This window comes from Mastomys coucha, unplaced genomic scaffold (assembly GCF_008632895.1).
Source record: "Mastomys coucha isolate ucsf_1 unplaced genomic scaffold, UCSF_Mcou_1 pScaffold18, whole genome shotgun sequence".
NCBI lineage: Eukaryota > Metazoa > Chordata > Mammalia > Rodentia > Muridae > Mastomys > Mastomys coucha.
In genome coordinates this window covers 75,738,425-75,753,950 of record NW_022196900.1, presented here as the reverse complement: position 1 = coordinate 75,753,950, position 15,526 = coordinate 75,738,425, and the positions used below count along the sequence as shown (strand labels likewise).

Here is a 15,526-nt window from a genome sequence, read left to right as displayed (position 1 = left end):
ATCCTCAGTCTCCAGCATCCTAGGACTAGGGCAACTCTGAGGACCAAGACCTATACTAGGTATCCCATGTCACTAGGCCTCAGGATGTAAAGACCAGAACTAACGCGGCTTCAGTAACCCGGTCCTGCTGACCTGCCACAAGTCAATCTTATAGCCTGGGTCGGCCCTATGTAGCCTGGTCTCAGTGTCCTCTGGGTTTGATCGGTGAGGGTGGGGGCTTTCTTGTTGTGCTCATAGCTCTTGCTGTTATTTCATTGGACCACAGAAGCGCTATGCCTCCAGTCCCTACTCGGACGAGATTGTAGTCCAGGTGACGCCAGCTCAGCAGCAGGAGGAGCCCGAGATGCTGTGGGTGACAGGCCCTGTCCTGGCGGTCATTCTCATCATACTCATTGTCATCGCCATCCTCCTGTTCAAGAGGTAAGTGCCACGCCTGGTTCTGGGGGGACAGAACCTGCCTCTTGCCTCTCTGGTACTCTCTGGTGCATTGTTAAGTGGGCCATCTCTGCCTGGCCCCTGGGTGCCTTGGGAAGCCAGGATGGACAGAAACAGTGTGTCTGTGTGTGTGCACATCTGTGCAGGTCCGCCTTTATGAAGAAGGGCTGAAGTGAACCATGTGTGTCCCGAGGCATGCCCCTCTCTGTTTCTGTGCATGTGAGTGTGTCTGTCTCATCTTCAGTTTTCAGGAGCCACTGCTTCCTGGTCTCCTGCTGTAAGCGTTTGTCTTCGGCCACTGAGTCCTGGCTGGTTATCCGGCCTCCTCTCCTTAGGGCCCACTAGAGGTCCAGGTGGAGTTGCACACCCACATCCCCATGAGTATTTTCATAGCAGACATTTACTAAAGACCCATTATAGCTATGGCTGTCTAACACTTACCTGTCTTGGGTGGTTGTCACACCTGTCCTTGGAGGTACCCCACTGCCCTCTCACCTTCCAAGCCACTTCCAGATATTTTATTTGGCCATCCCCAATTTTATTTATTATACACACATACACACACACACACACACATGTAATTTTTTTTTTCTGATTTTTAAAACAGAGTCGCACTGTATAGCCTTGACTTCCCTAGAGTGTAGACCAGGATGGCTTCAGAGATCTGCCTGCCTCTGTCTGTTTCCTATGCTACTCTAGAGGCTGAGGTAGCAGGATCTGGGGGCTAATCTAAATCCTATCTCAAAAAAAAGTTGGTTTTGGTTTTGTTTTGTTTTTTTAAGGTGAGGAGCTATGGCTCAATGTGAAGTGCTTACCTTTGTGTGTACAAAGTCCTGGGTTCAATCCCCAGTACCACAAAAACTTAAAAGTTCTTTAAAAGCCTAACCTTTGAGCCTGATGGTTGAAATGCCTGGTTAAGTGTATCTTTAGCCTCTCCCTTGACATCATTACACCAAATAAATACGGTCCCTTGGCCCCTGGGCTCCTGCTCTGCCTCAGTGCCCACCCCCAGCCCCCGAAGCCCCCTCACCTGGCAGCTGTTCACTCCACATTCTTTCTTCTATCTCTGGTGCTTCAGAAATCTCTGGCTCCTGGTCCCGTCTTTATACAGCCTCTCATCTCACCCATAGTGCCCAACTGGATATGTGCTGGGCCTCAGCAACTAGCCATGGCTGGCTGGTGAATATGTCCTGTGCTATGTGAGATGTGTCTCCTCATGATGGCACCCACTTTCCTCTCATTACCCTGCCCTTGTCTGGACCCCATAATCCTTCCTGGCAAGTTCACTCCTTCCTCTGGCAGTGGACAGACCTATAGGTGGCACTAAGGAGTGTCCCTCCTCCCACTTAACCTCGCCATCCCCACTTGGGCTCTAATGTCTGTACATAGAGGTGAACTCCCTGAAGTTGTCCTATGGGTACCTTCTCAGGATCCCACATTTCCCTTGTCATGTGAGGGCTGAGTACTCAGCAGCAACAATGACCATTCCTTTCTTCTGTCCTTGCCTGTCTCTCGGGACCTAGTAAACAAGAAAGGTAGGAGTTGTTCCTTCTCTCTGTACACGCCTCCCCCTCTACTTATCCCTGTGCACATCTTGGGCCTGCAGGGAGGGGTGGAGCTCTGACTGAACCCTCTTAGCCTGTGGCTTTAATCAGCAAGCTGCCTGCTCAGCACAGTAGGCTCTGCAGTTCTGGATGAATCCTCGTGGGCATGAGGTGCAGGCTCTGTCACGCTCCTGTTAGTCCAACTCTGTACCTTCCGCAGAAGATGCTCCTCCCTGGAGCATGTGCGCGCTGCAGCCCTCATTGCTTCCCTGAGTCCACAGAGCTCTCCAGAACCTTCCTTAGGCTCCCATTTCTCCAAACTGATTCCTACAAGAGGCCATCTCTGCACTCGGCAGAGCAGCAGGGAAAGGTCCTGATGCACACATGTGTGGGCATATTTCCAAGTTCTCCCCAGACACTCCTGTGCAGGGACTGCAGGTGGTGTCCCAGTAGTCTGTCTCTGACCTTGTCCTCCTTCAATGGGCAAGCTGACACCAGTGAGAGAGGACTCTGTCTGGCTAGGGCCCTGCGGTTCCTGCCCCTCCCCTGCTACTCTGGATATTCGCCCTGAGAGCCAGGCAGCTGGGACCCAGTCCCTTGTGATATTTGTGTGTTTTATGTGCCAGTGCATGTTCTTTCGTGGTGGTTTCTGCTGCCTCAGCTGTGGTCGAGTTCAGGACAGCAGCCACTGCCCAGCAGTGACCTGCCTCCTGTCCAGAGGAACCACCAGCTTCTCTAACCTTCCTCCCTCGCTTCACTGCTCCCGTGCCCACTCCACACCTGCTGTCTCCCTGCCCCAGCCCTACCCTGTGTTCTCTCATGTTGACGCTTCTCTGCCCCTGGCTCACACCCAGAGATCCCAGGATAAGGTGGGGTGGTGGGGAGACATCTGTGGCCATGGGAGCTGCCTGTGCTCCCAGTTTTCACTAGCCTCTTCTTGCTTCTTTAGGAAGAGAACACACTCCCCATCATCAAAGGATGAGCAGTCAATTGGGCTGAAGGACTCCCTGTTGGCCCACTCTTCTGACCCCGTGGAGATGCGAAGGCTTAACTACCAGACCCCAGGTAGGACTGATCCCTCAGCCTCTTGGCCTCCAGCTTAGTCCCACGGGCCATAGGTCTCTCCCACCAAAAGACCTTAATGCATGCTTACTTCTGGCTGCTTCTCTTCCTCTTTTGTTCGCTTTGGATTGACATGATAGAGGCATCCATATTAAACAAGTAGACAGGCTAGGAGACTTCTAGAGACAACAGAGATCCCTGTGTATTTCCAGTCTCTGAATATGGACTATAAGGGACCTCTCGAAGCCTACAGCTCTGACACAAGTGGTCAGTCTCTATATCTGCTCTCTGGCCCATTTTACATGCACACAGACACACAGACACACAGACACACACACACACACACACACACACACACACACACACACACACACACACACACACACACACACACACACCCAGGCTGTATTAGAAGTGAGAAGCTGTAGCAGACAGAATGGTAGGTGAGGGGCTCACACCTGACCCTTCCTGAAGACTATTTCAGGCTCATTGTCCAAGGATGTAGGGTCCCAGCTCCAAGCTTAAGACCTGTCCCTTCCCCTGAGCTGCTCTGGTCCTTCCATCTAGAATATCACTCCTTCCCTGTACCCCAGAGGTATCTCTCAGAGAGCAACAGTCTCTGTAGCTATAGCTCCAGGACCTGGCTTGCTCAACCCTATCCTTGTATTTATCATGCGGTAGATTCTCGTTGGATGCCAGTGAGCACACAACAATGGAATGAGTGAGTGAAGTAATGTGTGCACACAGAGGGTTTGCGTATGTGTGAGTTGGTTATCACTGCACGTCAAATTACCCTAAACTTAGAGGCTTAAAACAACAGTAATTATGTATTCTCTCTCACAGTTTTTATGAGTCAGGAATTCAGACAGGGCACGGTAGGATCAGTGTCTATTCTAGAAATACCCAGGCCCTCAGCCGGAAGATTTGAAAGCTGGGAACTAGAATCATTTAAAGTGAGGCTGGCAAATTATGGCCTGGAGCCAAATACGGCCTGCTTATCTGCTTTTATAAATAAAATTTGCCCGGCACACCACTACACCCATTCATTTCTGGGAACATTTGTACTATAGAGGTCAGTTGACAAATAGAAGGTAGAAGAGACCCTGGATGTCTACAGGCCTTTAGTACTTGTTTTCTGGCCGTTGGTAGCAAATGTTTGCCAACCCATGGGTGGTTTGTTCAGGTGGTAGGTAGTTGACGAGCTAGCTTCTTTGTGTAGCCTGGACTTCCTTACAGCATGGGGACTGAGTTCCAGAGACACGTGTCTTGAGAAGGTGTGCTGTGTGGACCCAGTGAATGGATCTGTGAGGAAGGCAAGGGGTACTAGAGGAGGCTGTTCTCAGAGGGTGCCTTGCTTCATGGGCACCATATAGGAGTTGGGTTGAAGGTGGCTCTAAGTAGAAGCACAGTGTGTGTACATCAAGTTAAACCCCTGTAGGGTATTTCTACAGCGTTGGAGCCAAGAGGTAACTGGGGCTAGGCCTTCTTGACCAGGACTGTGCCCGGCACCCTGAACAGCTTAGACTTCATCCTGACTGACCAAAGGAGTTGTTGAAGGTCTTCATCAGAGGAGCAACGGGGCTGCTGTAAAAATAACTGACTGCTTCTGTGGAGAGCAAGCCCCTGGGGAAGAAGCCAGGCAGTTTCGTGGTAGGAAAGGGAGGGCAGGAGAAGAACAGGCTCTGGGAAGCTGAAGGTGCTAAGGCAGAAGGTAAGCTAAGCTCACACACAGATGCAAAGGCAGTTCTGTAGCTGCTGCCATAGAGGATATCCAAGTGGCAGTAGGCCTTTGTCTCTGGACCTTTGTGCTGACTTCAGCCCGGAAGCTACCAGTATGAGTGGTGCCAAGGATCAGGCAGTGGTCAAAGCTCAGAATGGGCAGGAAGGAGAAGGGAACCCATGGCGGCAGGATGGTATGGTGTTAGGAGAGCATGCAGACAGGTGTAGGCAGAAAGGCTCCCTGTCTCCAGTGCTAGGGTAGTGTGATACTGAGAAGGTGGGGCCCATAGCTTTGGGGTGTAGGACCCAGCCTTCAGGCAAGAGTATTTCCGTGGGTTGAAGAGCAGCAAAGGGGATGCAGAGCCCCTTTCAGATACCAGTGTGTGAAGGATAGCATGGATACATGACGTCCCTGAGAAAGGAGGAACATGAGATTTTAAAGGATTTTTTTCATTTCCAGTGTGGAGACCATCTGAAAATGGCCAAGGTCAGATTTTGAGAGCTGGGCTGGACTGACATTTATTATAGGGTCTCAAGAGGCCACTTAGACCTGTGGTGTTTGGAAGCTCTCTCTTCGGGGGAGGGGGACTCTCTGTGTTACTGGAAGACATGTGCACTTATAATAGGACCTGATCCGTACTTCCACCTATGCCCCTTCCTCTTGCCCTTCACCTACAGTCCCTTCAGTGTCGAACTGCAGAGCCCAAAAGAGAGTTCCTGAGCTCTGCTCCTGTCCCATTGTTTTCTTGGTTTGTTTTCTCTGCAGGTTCCAGTGCCCCCAGTTGCCCGAATATCTCAAGTTAGTTTTCAAAGTTCCCACGTTCGGGGACACTTTGGCTTCAGTGTGTCTCCATCCTTCTACTTCCTCACGTCTCCCCCCTTCCTCCTTGTTCTCTTTCCCTTGCCTTTATTCCCCCACTCCCGGCCTTCTCCCTTCTCTCTGTCCCCTCCTGTGCCCACCTGGCTTCCTCCAGTGTCATCTCTCCAACCCTATCTCCTTGTCTCTGCCACCTCTGGTTTCCGTCCGACCCCTCTGTGTCCCTACTCCTGTTGTTCCCTTGCCTGTCTTTGTATCTTCCTCTCCATCTCTGCTTCTTTCTCTCCCTACTTCTATGCCATTCTGCCATTGTCTCTGCACTCCATGACCATTCCGCCCATACACTTGGTGCCCGGGGTGACAGGGTCACCAAATCTCCCGGGGTGACTGGCATCAATGAGGGGTGGGGGTTTATCTCAGACAGGTGTGGTAAGAGTCCAGCTTCCAGCCTGTCATGCTGCCGCCACGTCCCTGAGCTTGCAGCCCCATCTTCGTGGGAAGAAGCCTCTTGTTCCTCTTAGGGTAGACCTGGCAGGCAGAGAGCCCTGTTGTCCCCGTGCAGCACCAGATCATCTGGACATGCTTCCGCGTGCTCACAGTACACACGCCTCCCTCTCCAGCCTCCCCTGATGCCCAGCCACTGTGTGTTCTCCATTCCTGTCGCCGCTGCATGTACTGTTGTCTCCATGCCACCAGTGCCGAGTACCTCATGATCACACATGTTCACACATGCCTTGGGCTGTCTCTACCACCTTGCTCAGAACTTGCACTAATGCCACCTGTGTGTCTGCTCCACCTCCCCCAGGTATGCGAGACCACCCGCCCATCCCTATCACTGACCTGGCAGACAATATCGAGCGCCTCAAAGCCAACGATGGCCTCAAGTTCTCCCAGGAGTATGAGGTGAGACACCCACCACTCCCATTATGTGTCCTCAGTCTATCCAAGTCCATTTTTGTTTTGCCGTGGGTCCCAGCTGGGGTTAAGGATGTTGCGATGTAGGCCAGGGAGATGGATAGCAAAGTTCAATTGAGGAATCGGCCTTCTTAGGTGCTGGGCTCAGCCCACAGGCTCACCATAGCCCTCTGGTGGTCACCCTAGGACATGCTTCAGAAGGCTCTGCTAGGTGCCCAGGCAGATGTCTCCGTGCCTACAGAAGCAGACAATGATTTAGTAACAATGGCTATAATACACAATCTCCAATAAGAATAGGCCTGCACTTACCAGGTACTGGACAGCATCCTCTCACTTGGTCCCCCATGGAGTGGTACTGTCACAGTCTTATATACCAGAGACCAGGACTGAAACAGGGGAGTGAGTTACCTAGAGTCAAACAGCTGCGGAGTAGTGGAGCCAAGATTGCCACCCAGACCTGGCCTGTGCTGGCTTCATGACCATCCACACCTCAGTCTTGCATAACAGTATTACTGAGTCTTCACATGGTGACCATTGTCAGAGAGAGGCAGGAAGGCTGTCCTCAGCCCGGCTTCCATCACGCTTCCACATGTGATCACAAGTACATGCAGAAACACATAGCTCATAGATGGGGAGTTGGGAAGTCCTCCAAGTGTTTGCCTCACTCTGACCTCTGACCTTCACCTCTGTTTGCTAGGAGCACAGACTTCAGGGTCAGTGAGCGCCTAGCCCACCCACAGCTCTCTGTCAGGGACAGTTCAGTGTCCCCAGGCCATCCAGTCAGGGGAGCCTTGTTAGAAAGAAAGTGATAAGGAGACCCCCTTTCTTTGTCTCTCCACTGTGTCGGCTGCTCTTTTGCCAGCACTTGGCATAGTCCTCGGAGGATGACTGATGGACAGTTGATGGATGGATCTGTTCAGCTGGACCCAGGGGGTTGCTCTCTTTTAGTCAGGTGTCCACTCCTGAGTTATGTTTGTGGGATATATCCCTGGGTACCGGAGTTGCCCTTCTAAGGGCAGTAGGCCAGGTAGATCCTAAAGGCAATAGGCCAGGCTTCCAAAGAAGAAAATTGAACTTGGCAGGTAGATGGATGAGCATGTCTGTACATTGCAACGATGCCACCTCTGCTGTAGAGGCAGAGCCTGTCAGGTGGGCATCCTGGATTTAGCTTGGCTTCTGGACAAGGAAACCTTCCTTGTTTTTTACCAATATTCACCCTTGTCCTGACCCACACCTTGCCATCCTTCCTATAAGGCTCTGTCCACCTTGGTACCCAGAGCCCCTGCTCATATCCGCCACCTTGCCACCTCCCCCTCCATCCCTCCCATCTGAGCTTTCTTTAAAGGGCCTTCTTTGTCCTAAAAGCCTCCAGATCTATTGTGGGCTCTCCTGAAACTTTCTCTTTCATGGTCTATAAGCCATTTGTCAGACTGTTGCTAGCATCTAACTGTGTACCAGTCCCTTTGCTGAGATTTAGGCATGTAGAAATAGATGGCCTTGGGACACAGTCACTGAGAAACACAGGCAGTGATCGGTGCTGTGAGACTGAAATATAGCAAACACAATGGTGGGTGTGTCCAGTGGGTGGGGCCTCGCAGAAAAGATGAGCCAGCTTCCTTCGAGAATAATGAGGCTGGGACCAAAGTGGAGGAGACTGCGATATAGGCGTTGATTCTGTCCATCCACAAAGTAAGGACAATAACTCAAACCTGTCTTAAGAGAAAGAGAAATGCACACAGCGGCTTAGAGCAGTGCTGAGCACACCATGAGCTCACACAGAAATGTAGCTGTTAGCATTTTTGTGCCCTGAGCCAATCATGAGCATCTGAGCAGGAATTTGATACTCAGATCTGCATTTTTTGAAAGACTGTTCTGGCTGAAGGACAGAGTGGGTTGGAGTAGGGCAAGAGAAGAGGCCTAGAGGTACCAAGTGGAGCTTGCTGCTAGCTACTGGCAGCGGCAGCAGGTTGAAAATGGCAGAGGAAGGGAGTGTGAGGGCATGGTGAGCAATGGGAGGGGCCTTGGGGAATTTCTAAGGTGGACTTCAAACCTGGCTGGACTTCCTGGGTCAGTGATTAGTGCTGTCCACTGAGAGGGAGGTCACAGCAGAGCCTGCTTTGACGGGGAACGGATGATCTGGCCTTTAAAAGGACGGGGATGGAAAGACCTATGAAGCTTGTACATGGAGATGTCCAGGGGCAGCTCTGGCATGTAAGCATAAGAGTCCTGTGAATGGGGTGGGGGTCGCTAATGGGGGTTCAGTCAATGAAGATTACAAATGGTGAAGATTGCAGGTATGGCTATGTAAAATGGCCACTTGTAATCCAGAGTGGGGAAGTAGAGACAGAAGCCACCATGGTACTACTGGCTAGCCAGCCTGGCTCACTTGGTGAACGGTAGGCCACTGAGAAGTCCTGGCTCGAAGGCAGAGGGTGTTTCTAGGGTTGTCTACTACATGGGTGCACAAACACATACATGTACACACATGCATTTTAAGAGAGAAAGAAAAGAAAAAAAATCTTGTGAATAGGCTCTGGATGAAACTAATTTGGTAAAGTACTCACCAAAAATTTGCACTGGCACCACCTGTTGGCACCACATAAACAGGGTAGCACACACTGTCATCCTACTGGTCGCCCACACGTAACATGAAAGTAGGAAGATAAGAATGTTGGAGCCATCCCTAGCTGCATGGTAGGTAGTAAATTCAAACCTAGACAGGTATACAAGAGACCTTATCCAAACAAGCAAGCATTTCCTGAGCAATGAAGATGTAGAGTGAGAAGAGAGCCAGGTAGGAGATGCAGGGGAGCTTAGGTGCTGCCCGCAGGGAGGGCAGGGAAGGTGCAGAATAGGAAAAGCCAGAGATGGATAAGAGAGTTAGGCAGCGTGCTGCATGGACCTGTATCCATGGACAGCCTCCAGCATGGCCCAGGTGGCCGCCACATCATCATCATCGTCGTCGTCGTCATCATCATCATCATCATCTCATTCCACCGGTTGGGGCAGGGCCTGTCCCATGACCCACCCACTCCTTATCCACTCTACAAGGGGCTGTCATGGAAGTTTGAGTCCTCAGTTTGTCTGTTTCCAGATTTGGGCTGTATCAGCCATGTGGCTGGGAAGTGTAGGTGTTACTCAACTACAAAGCACCATGGGTAGGCATCCCTTGACTTGGCCCTCACTCTCCCTGTTTCTTTCATTTCTGGCAGTCCATTGACCCTGGACAGCAGTTCACGTGGGAGAATTCCAACTCAGAGGTGAACAAGCCCAAGAACCGCTATGCAAATGTCATTGCCTATGACCATTCTCGAGTCCTCCTCACTTCCATTGATGGTGAGCCTGCAGCACATTGCCCCTTGCCCTTTTCTGTCCTCTGCCCTGCTCTCCAGAATGCTCTGAGCACGGTGGGCTGGCCCAGGGCCCTGGGATACTGCTCTCACATCCCTTTGCATCTTTAGGTGTTCCTGGGAGTGACTACATCAATGCCAACTACATTGATGGCTACCGAAAGCAGAATGCCTACATCGCCACACAGGGTCCGCTGCCTGAGACCATGGGCGATTTCTGGAGGATGGTGTGGGAACAGCGTACAGCCACAGTGGTCATGATGACCAGGCTAGAGGAGAAATCCCGGGTGAGGAGAATGGATGGGAAATGACTTGGTGGCGCTGGGTACCACCTTCTGTGAATGTTTTCAAGGGACTCCCCAGGGGCTGTGGTTTTCCTGGAGTATTGTCTCATTCCCTAGATACAGGGGAACTGCTGGGATGTAACGTAGGGTGTTCCCAGGTGTTTATGGGTTCCCGGGATGTTAATATGTTTCACCAAATGCTGTCATTTTCTGGAATGTTAATATGTTCCCCAGTTTGTGGGGTGTTCCCGGGGTGTTCACATGTTCCCCAGATGCCTGAATGCTCCTGGGGTGTTCACACATCTAAGTTAATTAGTGGAAGGAGCTGCTGATGTCTGCTTTTGCACTGTGAAGCATTGACTGGAACATAAAATTTACAGAGCTTGAAAATGGGGCATAAACGTTATGGGTAAATTTGGCAGAAAATGTGCCTGGTGCGATCTGGTGTTGAATAAATAATTTTCAATTATGGTCCTCCTTCAGCCAATGAGGGCAGCTTAGAATGAGGTGGTAGCTTAGAGTGGTGAGGCTTGGTGAGGAAGAGGGAAGTGAGAATTCGGAGGGAGCTGAGGCCTGTGTGGCCAGGTAAGCTGGACCTGCTTTCCCCTGCTTCTGCCTGTTTGAGATCCTATAACATTGTCACCTGTACTTTGTCCCCTGTCCTGCCCATCCCCCTCCAGGTAAAGTGTGATCAGTATTGGCCAGCCCGTGGCACTGAGACCTATGGCCTAATTCAGGTGACCCTGGTAGACACTATGGAATTGGCCACATACACCATGCGCACCTTTGCTCTCCATAAGGTATGGCCCCGAGTGCCCAAGTGCTCATCTGTCACTTAGGTTGTAGCATGAATGTTATGAGCAGCCGTGGGGTCAGGGCCTGGGAGGTGTATGAGGGGTTCTCACGACCTGTGTCAGGTGACTGCTGTGGCTTCTGGGTATCACCTGAGAGTGGCTGGTCTGGCCCCTTCCCTGGGTCTATGGCAGGCAAACCTCAAACCTTCTTATCTCTATTGACCTTTCCCAGAGTGGCTCCAGTGAGAAGCGTGAGCTGCGTCAGTTCCAGTTCATGGCCTGGCCAGACCACGGGGTTCCTGAGTACCCTACTCCCATCTTGGCCTTCCTGAGACGGGTCAAGGCCTGTAACCCACTAGATGCAGGTCCCATGGTGGTGCATTGCAGGTGAGAGTACAGCGCCGCCACCAGAGGAGAGGGACTGGAGATGAGGGGACCCCCAACCCCAAGCTCTGCTCTTTTCCTCAGTGCTGGTGTGGGCCGCACAGGCTGCTTTATTGTCATCGATGCAATGCTGGAGCGTATGAAGCACGAGAAGACGGTTGACATCTATGGCCACGTGACATGCATGCGCTCACAAAGGAACTACATGGTGCAGACAGAGGACCAGTATGTGTTCATCCATGAGGCATTGTTAGAGGCTGCCATGTGTGGACACACTGAGGTGCTTGCTCGAAACCTCTATGCCCACATCCAGAAGCTAGGCCAAGTGCCTCCGGGGGAGAGTGTCACTGCCATGGAGCTCGAGTTCAAGGTGGGACTCCAGGGGACTGATTCGGTTGTGGGAAGCCTCTTTGCAGGAAGCCAGACCTGACAGAACCCTTCCTCTTCACAGTTGCTGGCCAACTCCAAGGCCCACACATCTCGCTTCATTAGTGCCAACCTGCCCTGCAACAAGTTTAAGAACCGCCTGGTGAATATCATGCCCTATGAGCTGACTCGAGTGTGTTTGCAGCCCATCCGTGGTGTGGAGGGCTCTGACTACATCAATGCCAGCTTTCTAGATGGCTACAGGTTGGCATGCCTCTCCCTGCCCCGCTGTGCCTTTTGCTACCTTGGTCTGCTTCTGGTTGGGAGAGTGAGCTAATCCAAAAGATCAGACTGAGTTGGGGACAGAAGTGAGGGCTTCCTGGAGGAGGGCTGCTCTCTGTGCAGGGTCCTAAGGAGCTAGGCAGTGTCGGGATAGGTGGGGCGGGGCAGCAGCACCTCCAGCATGTCAAGTCTTATGTCACCCAGACAGCAGAAGGCCTACATAGCTACACAGGGGCCTCTGGCAGAGAGCACCGAGGACTTCTGGCGCATGTTATGGGAGCACAATTCCACCATCATCGTCATGCTGACCAAGCTTCGGGAGATGGGCAGGGTGAGCCCACCCCTTCCCCTAGGGCCCTTCTCATACCAGGGAGGACACCAGCTACCCTTGGGAAAGACATACCTCTTTTACTCTCTGCTCTCATACCCCAGCTTCCCATCAGCATAGCCTCAGACCCTTTTACCAACCCTGGAGGCACCCTGTCCCAAAGTTTTCTGAGACATGGTATTCTCTTCACCTGGCCTCCCCACCTGATCATGGGCGTGGTGCCTGGTTCTGTCCACAGGAGAAATGTCACCAGTACTGGCCAGCAGAGCGCTCCGCTCGCTATCAATACTTTGTTGTTGACCCGATGGCTGAGTACAACATGCCGCAGTATATCCTGCGTGAATTCAAAGTCACAGATGCCCGGGTGAGTGTCAGCCAAAGAATATGCACATAAACGTGTCCCTCGCGCTACTTGAGCACATGTGGGTCTGTCTGCCCCAAGACACTGCAGCTCACACTGAATCTGAGTTCTGTGCCTTACTCCTAGAGTGTTGTTGTGAGTGTATCCCTGTGTGGTTGTGCTCCTGGTTTAGAGGGCCTAAGGTACAAACCTTAATTCTGACCCCTGACTTTCTCTCCCAGGATGGGCAGTCAAGGACAATCCGACAGTTCCAGTTTACAGACTGGCCAGAGCAAGGAGTACCCAAAACCGGTGAAGGCTTCATCGACTTCATCGGGCAGGTGCACAAGACAAAGGAGCAGTTTGGACAGGATGGGCCCATCACTGTGCACTGCAGGTGGGACAGTCCCCGTGGAGGGATGGGGTGGAAGTCGACTGTGCGAGGGAGCAGGACTCCTGACACAGCCGTTCTCTGAGCAGTGCTGGTGTGGGCCGCACCGGTGTGTTCATCACCCTGAGCATTGTCCTGGAGCGCATGCGGTACGAGGGTGTGGTTGACATGTTCCAGACGGTGAAGACCCTCCGCACACAGCGCCCTGCAATGGTGCAGACAGAGGTACGCAGAGCAGAGTGAAGGACCCAAGTGTCTGCCCGACAAGCTGTGTGCCCTTACTTTTGTAAACCCTTCCTGAGTTCTAGTGTGTCATGCTGCCTATGGGGTCGGGGTTAGACGTAGCAGTCTGTGTAAGCCGTGTGAGCCTGGTTTGAGTAGCAGAGGTCTGGGAGAGAGAAAAAGGAGAAACAGCCTTTCAAGGCTTCAGCTGGAGAATACCTGGGCAGTTCTCTGTGTCCAGCATCTGCTCTTAGCCAGCAGCTGGGGCCACTGGCTGCAGCGTGAGTGCCCTTCTGTTTGGAATAGCTACTGGCACTGTTCACACTGACCAGCCCTCCCTCTTTCTCGAAGGACCAATACCAGCTGTGCTACCGTGCGGCCCTGGAATACCTCGGCAGCTTTGATCACTATGCAACGTAACTACTGCTCCCCTCTCCTCCGATGCTCCCCTGAGGGGCTCCGGAGGGGACCCAGCTCCTCTGAGCCATACCGACCATCGTCCAGCCCTCCTGCACGGATGCTGTTGCCGGCAGAGCACAGCCCACTGGGATCACAGCATTTCGGGAACATTGCCACACCAGTCAGAGAGCCCAGAACACCTGGGCAAGTAGGCGGACTGGCAGCCTGGCTCTGGGCCCTCGTCCACCGGGCCCAAGTGGAGCCCCGCTTCAAGCTGTCCGTTCAGCTCCGCGCTTCTCATGCTTCTCATGGGGTGGGGAAGGGGGCAAAGCCCCCAGTTTTTATACACTAGGCGGGGTAGACTGCGGGTCCTAGCCTCTTCCTCCGACTTTCCTTTTGCAGATCTTTCACTGCAGATTGGGCTGCTGTGGGAGTTGGGACTTAAACTTGTTTTCCTTTTTGAGTTCACGTTGGATCCTTTCTTGTACAACTTCTGCGGAAGGACCCAGTACACACCTTCCTTGAGCAGAGCTAGGGCCCTACCTGAACAAGTCGGCTGTGGCCCCGGGAGGCAGCATGGCTCCTACTGTCCTCCAGCCTTTCAGATGAGATCCTATTCCAGCCAAATGCAGGGAAACACTTTATTTTGTTTGTTTTAGGTTTTGTTTTTCCTTGAGAGCCTTTTTTTAGGCCCCACAGACAGTGGTGGGCGGGGAGTCGATAGGAAACACATCCCCAGTGTGCATTTAACATTCATAGCCTACAACCACAGACGTGTCTGGGGGAGCCTGGCAAGGCGTTCCTCGTCACCATCGTGTTTGCAAAGGTTCAAAAAAACAAAAATTTAAAAAAAAAAAAAAACATAAAAATATTTTTTTTTAAGAAAAGAAATAAAGATTCATCCCCTGGCCCCTACTTCAGATCTGAAGTGGGAGGCAATTCAATGTGCCTGGGGCTCGCCACGGGCCCACAGAGTCGCTATCATCCCCAGCGTCGCAGTGTGGCAGGTGTTTGTAGGCTGTGGGTTCTGGCCACCTCGGTAAATGAATGGCACAGGTAAGGGCCTGTGCCACGCCCCACACACCTCAGGGCCAAGCGGGGGCGTGGCTGGCCCTTCAGGTCTAGGCCAGTGGGCCTGGTAGCACATGTCTGTCCTCAACAGGACAGATGCTTTCTCTCCTGGTTTGCAGCTGTCTTCAAATCCCCCATGACCCGCTCTTCCCACTCCTTCAAGTTGCCCTCACAAACCAATGTGACAAGACTACTGGACTTGTATCCATGGTACTATACGCAGTCCTCTTATCTCAGCTTGCTGAGGGGCAGGGAGAGGGTCTCTTCCTCTGGGCAGCACTATCTAGATAGGTAAGTGGGGGCGGGGAAGGGTGCATAGCTGTTTTAGCCGAGGGACTCGATACCGACGTCCCCAGATATAGCTAGGCTAAGTCAAGATCAACAGTCCGGGGTTGGTGGTGTTGGATGAAACATTCATTTTTACCTTGTGGATGCTAGTGCTGTAGAGTTCACTGTTGTACACAGTCTGTTTTCTATTTGTTAAGAAAAACTACAGCATCATTGCATACTTCTTGATGGTAATAAATTTGAATAATCAAGATTTCTTACACACCGGGCCTCTGTCTCAGCTGCTGTGTCTAGAGTGTGGGATCCTAAGTCTCTGGCTAGGGTGGCTTCTGAGGAGTCCATCCCAAGAGGAGGATGAGGCCCCACCTGAGTGAGTGCCTATGACAGGGCAGGTTCCAGCCATGGCTGCCTGATGGAACCACCTGCCTGAGCTGTAGCTGTGGAGAGGCTCTCAGACCCTCGTCTCTCTCCACCTTGTGATGCTGTGGATTCACAAATAGAGGATGTAACACACTATCACTGCCTTCATCCTCTC

General features: G+C 52.1%; 1 protein-coding gene across 15 annotated transcripts in view; it reads left to right on the top strand.

Moving 5' to 3' along the window:
- The window catches only part of Ptprf (protein tyrosine phosphatase receptor type F), an 82,606-nt gene extending 67,353 nt beyond the window's left edge, over window positions 1–15,253 (top strand). For 8 of the 15 annotated variants that reach the window (XM_031378428.1, XM_031378418.1, XM_031378415.1 and 5 more), the window contains 15 exons: window positions 266–420; window positions 2,929–3,044; window positions 5,527–5,559; window positions 6,383–6,480; window positions 9,705–9,828; window positions 9,954–10,129; window positions 10,807–10,926; window positions 11,153–11,307; window positions 11,389–11,674; window positions 11,756–11,934; window positions 12,157–12,283; window positions 12,519–12,644; window positions 12,863–13,017; window positions 13,101–13,236; window positions 13,585–15,253. In XM_031378428.1, the coding sequence (XP_031234288.1) occupies window positions 266–420; window positions 2,929–3,044; window positions 5,527–5,559; window positions 6,383–6,480; window positions 9,705–9,828; window positions 9,954–10,129; window positions 10,807–10,926; window positions 11,153–11,307; window positions 11,389–11,674; window positions 11,756–11,934; window positions 12,157–12,283; window positions 12,519–12,644; window positions 12,863–13,017; window positions 13,101–13,236; window positions 13,585–13,653 (2,055 nt within the window). In that variant the 3' untranslated portion in view covers window positions 13,654–15,253. The remainder of the gene's footprint in view (window positions 1–265; window positions 421–2,928; window positions 3,045–5,526; window positions 5,560–6,382; window positions 6,481–9,704; window positions 9,829–9,953; window positions 10,130–10,806; window positions 10,927–11,152; window positions 11,308–11,388; window positions 11,675–11,755; window positions 11,935–12,156; window positions 12,284–12,518; window positions 12,645–12,862; window positions 13,018–13,100; window positions 13,237–13,584) is intronic. The other 7 variants (XM_031378429.1, XM_031378425.1, XM_031378420.1 and 4 more) reach the window with 2 other exon arrangements.
- Window positions 15,254–15,526: the final 273 nt, after the last annotated feature.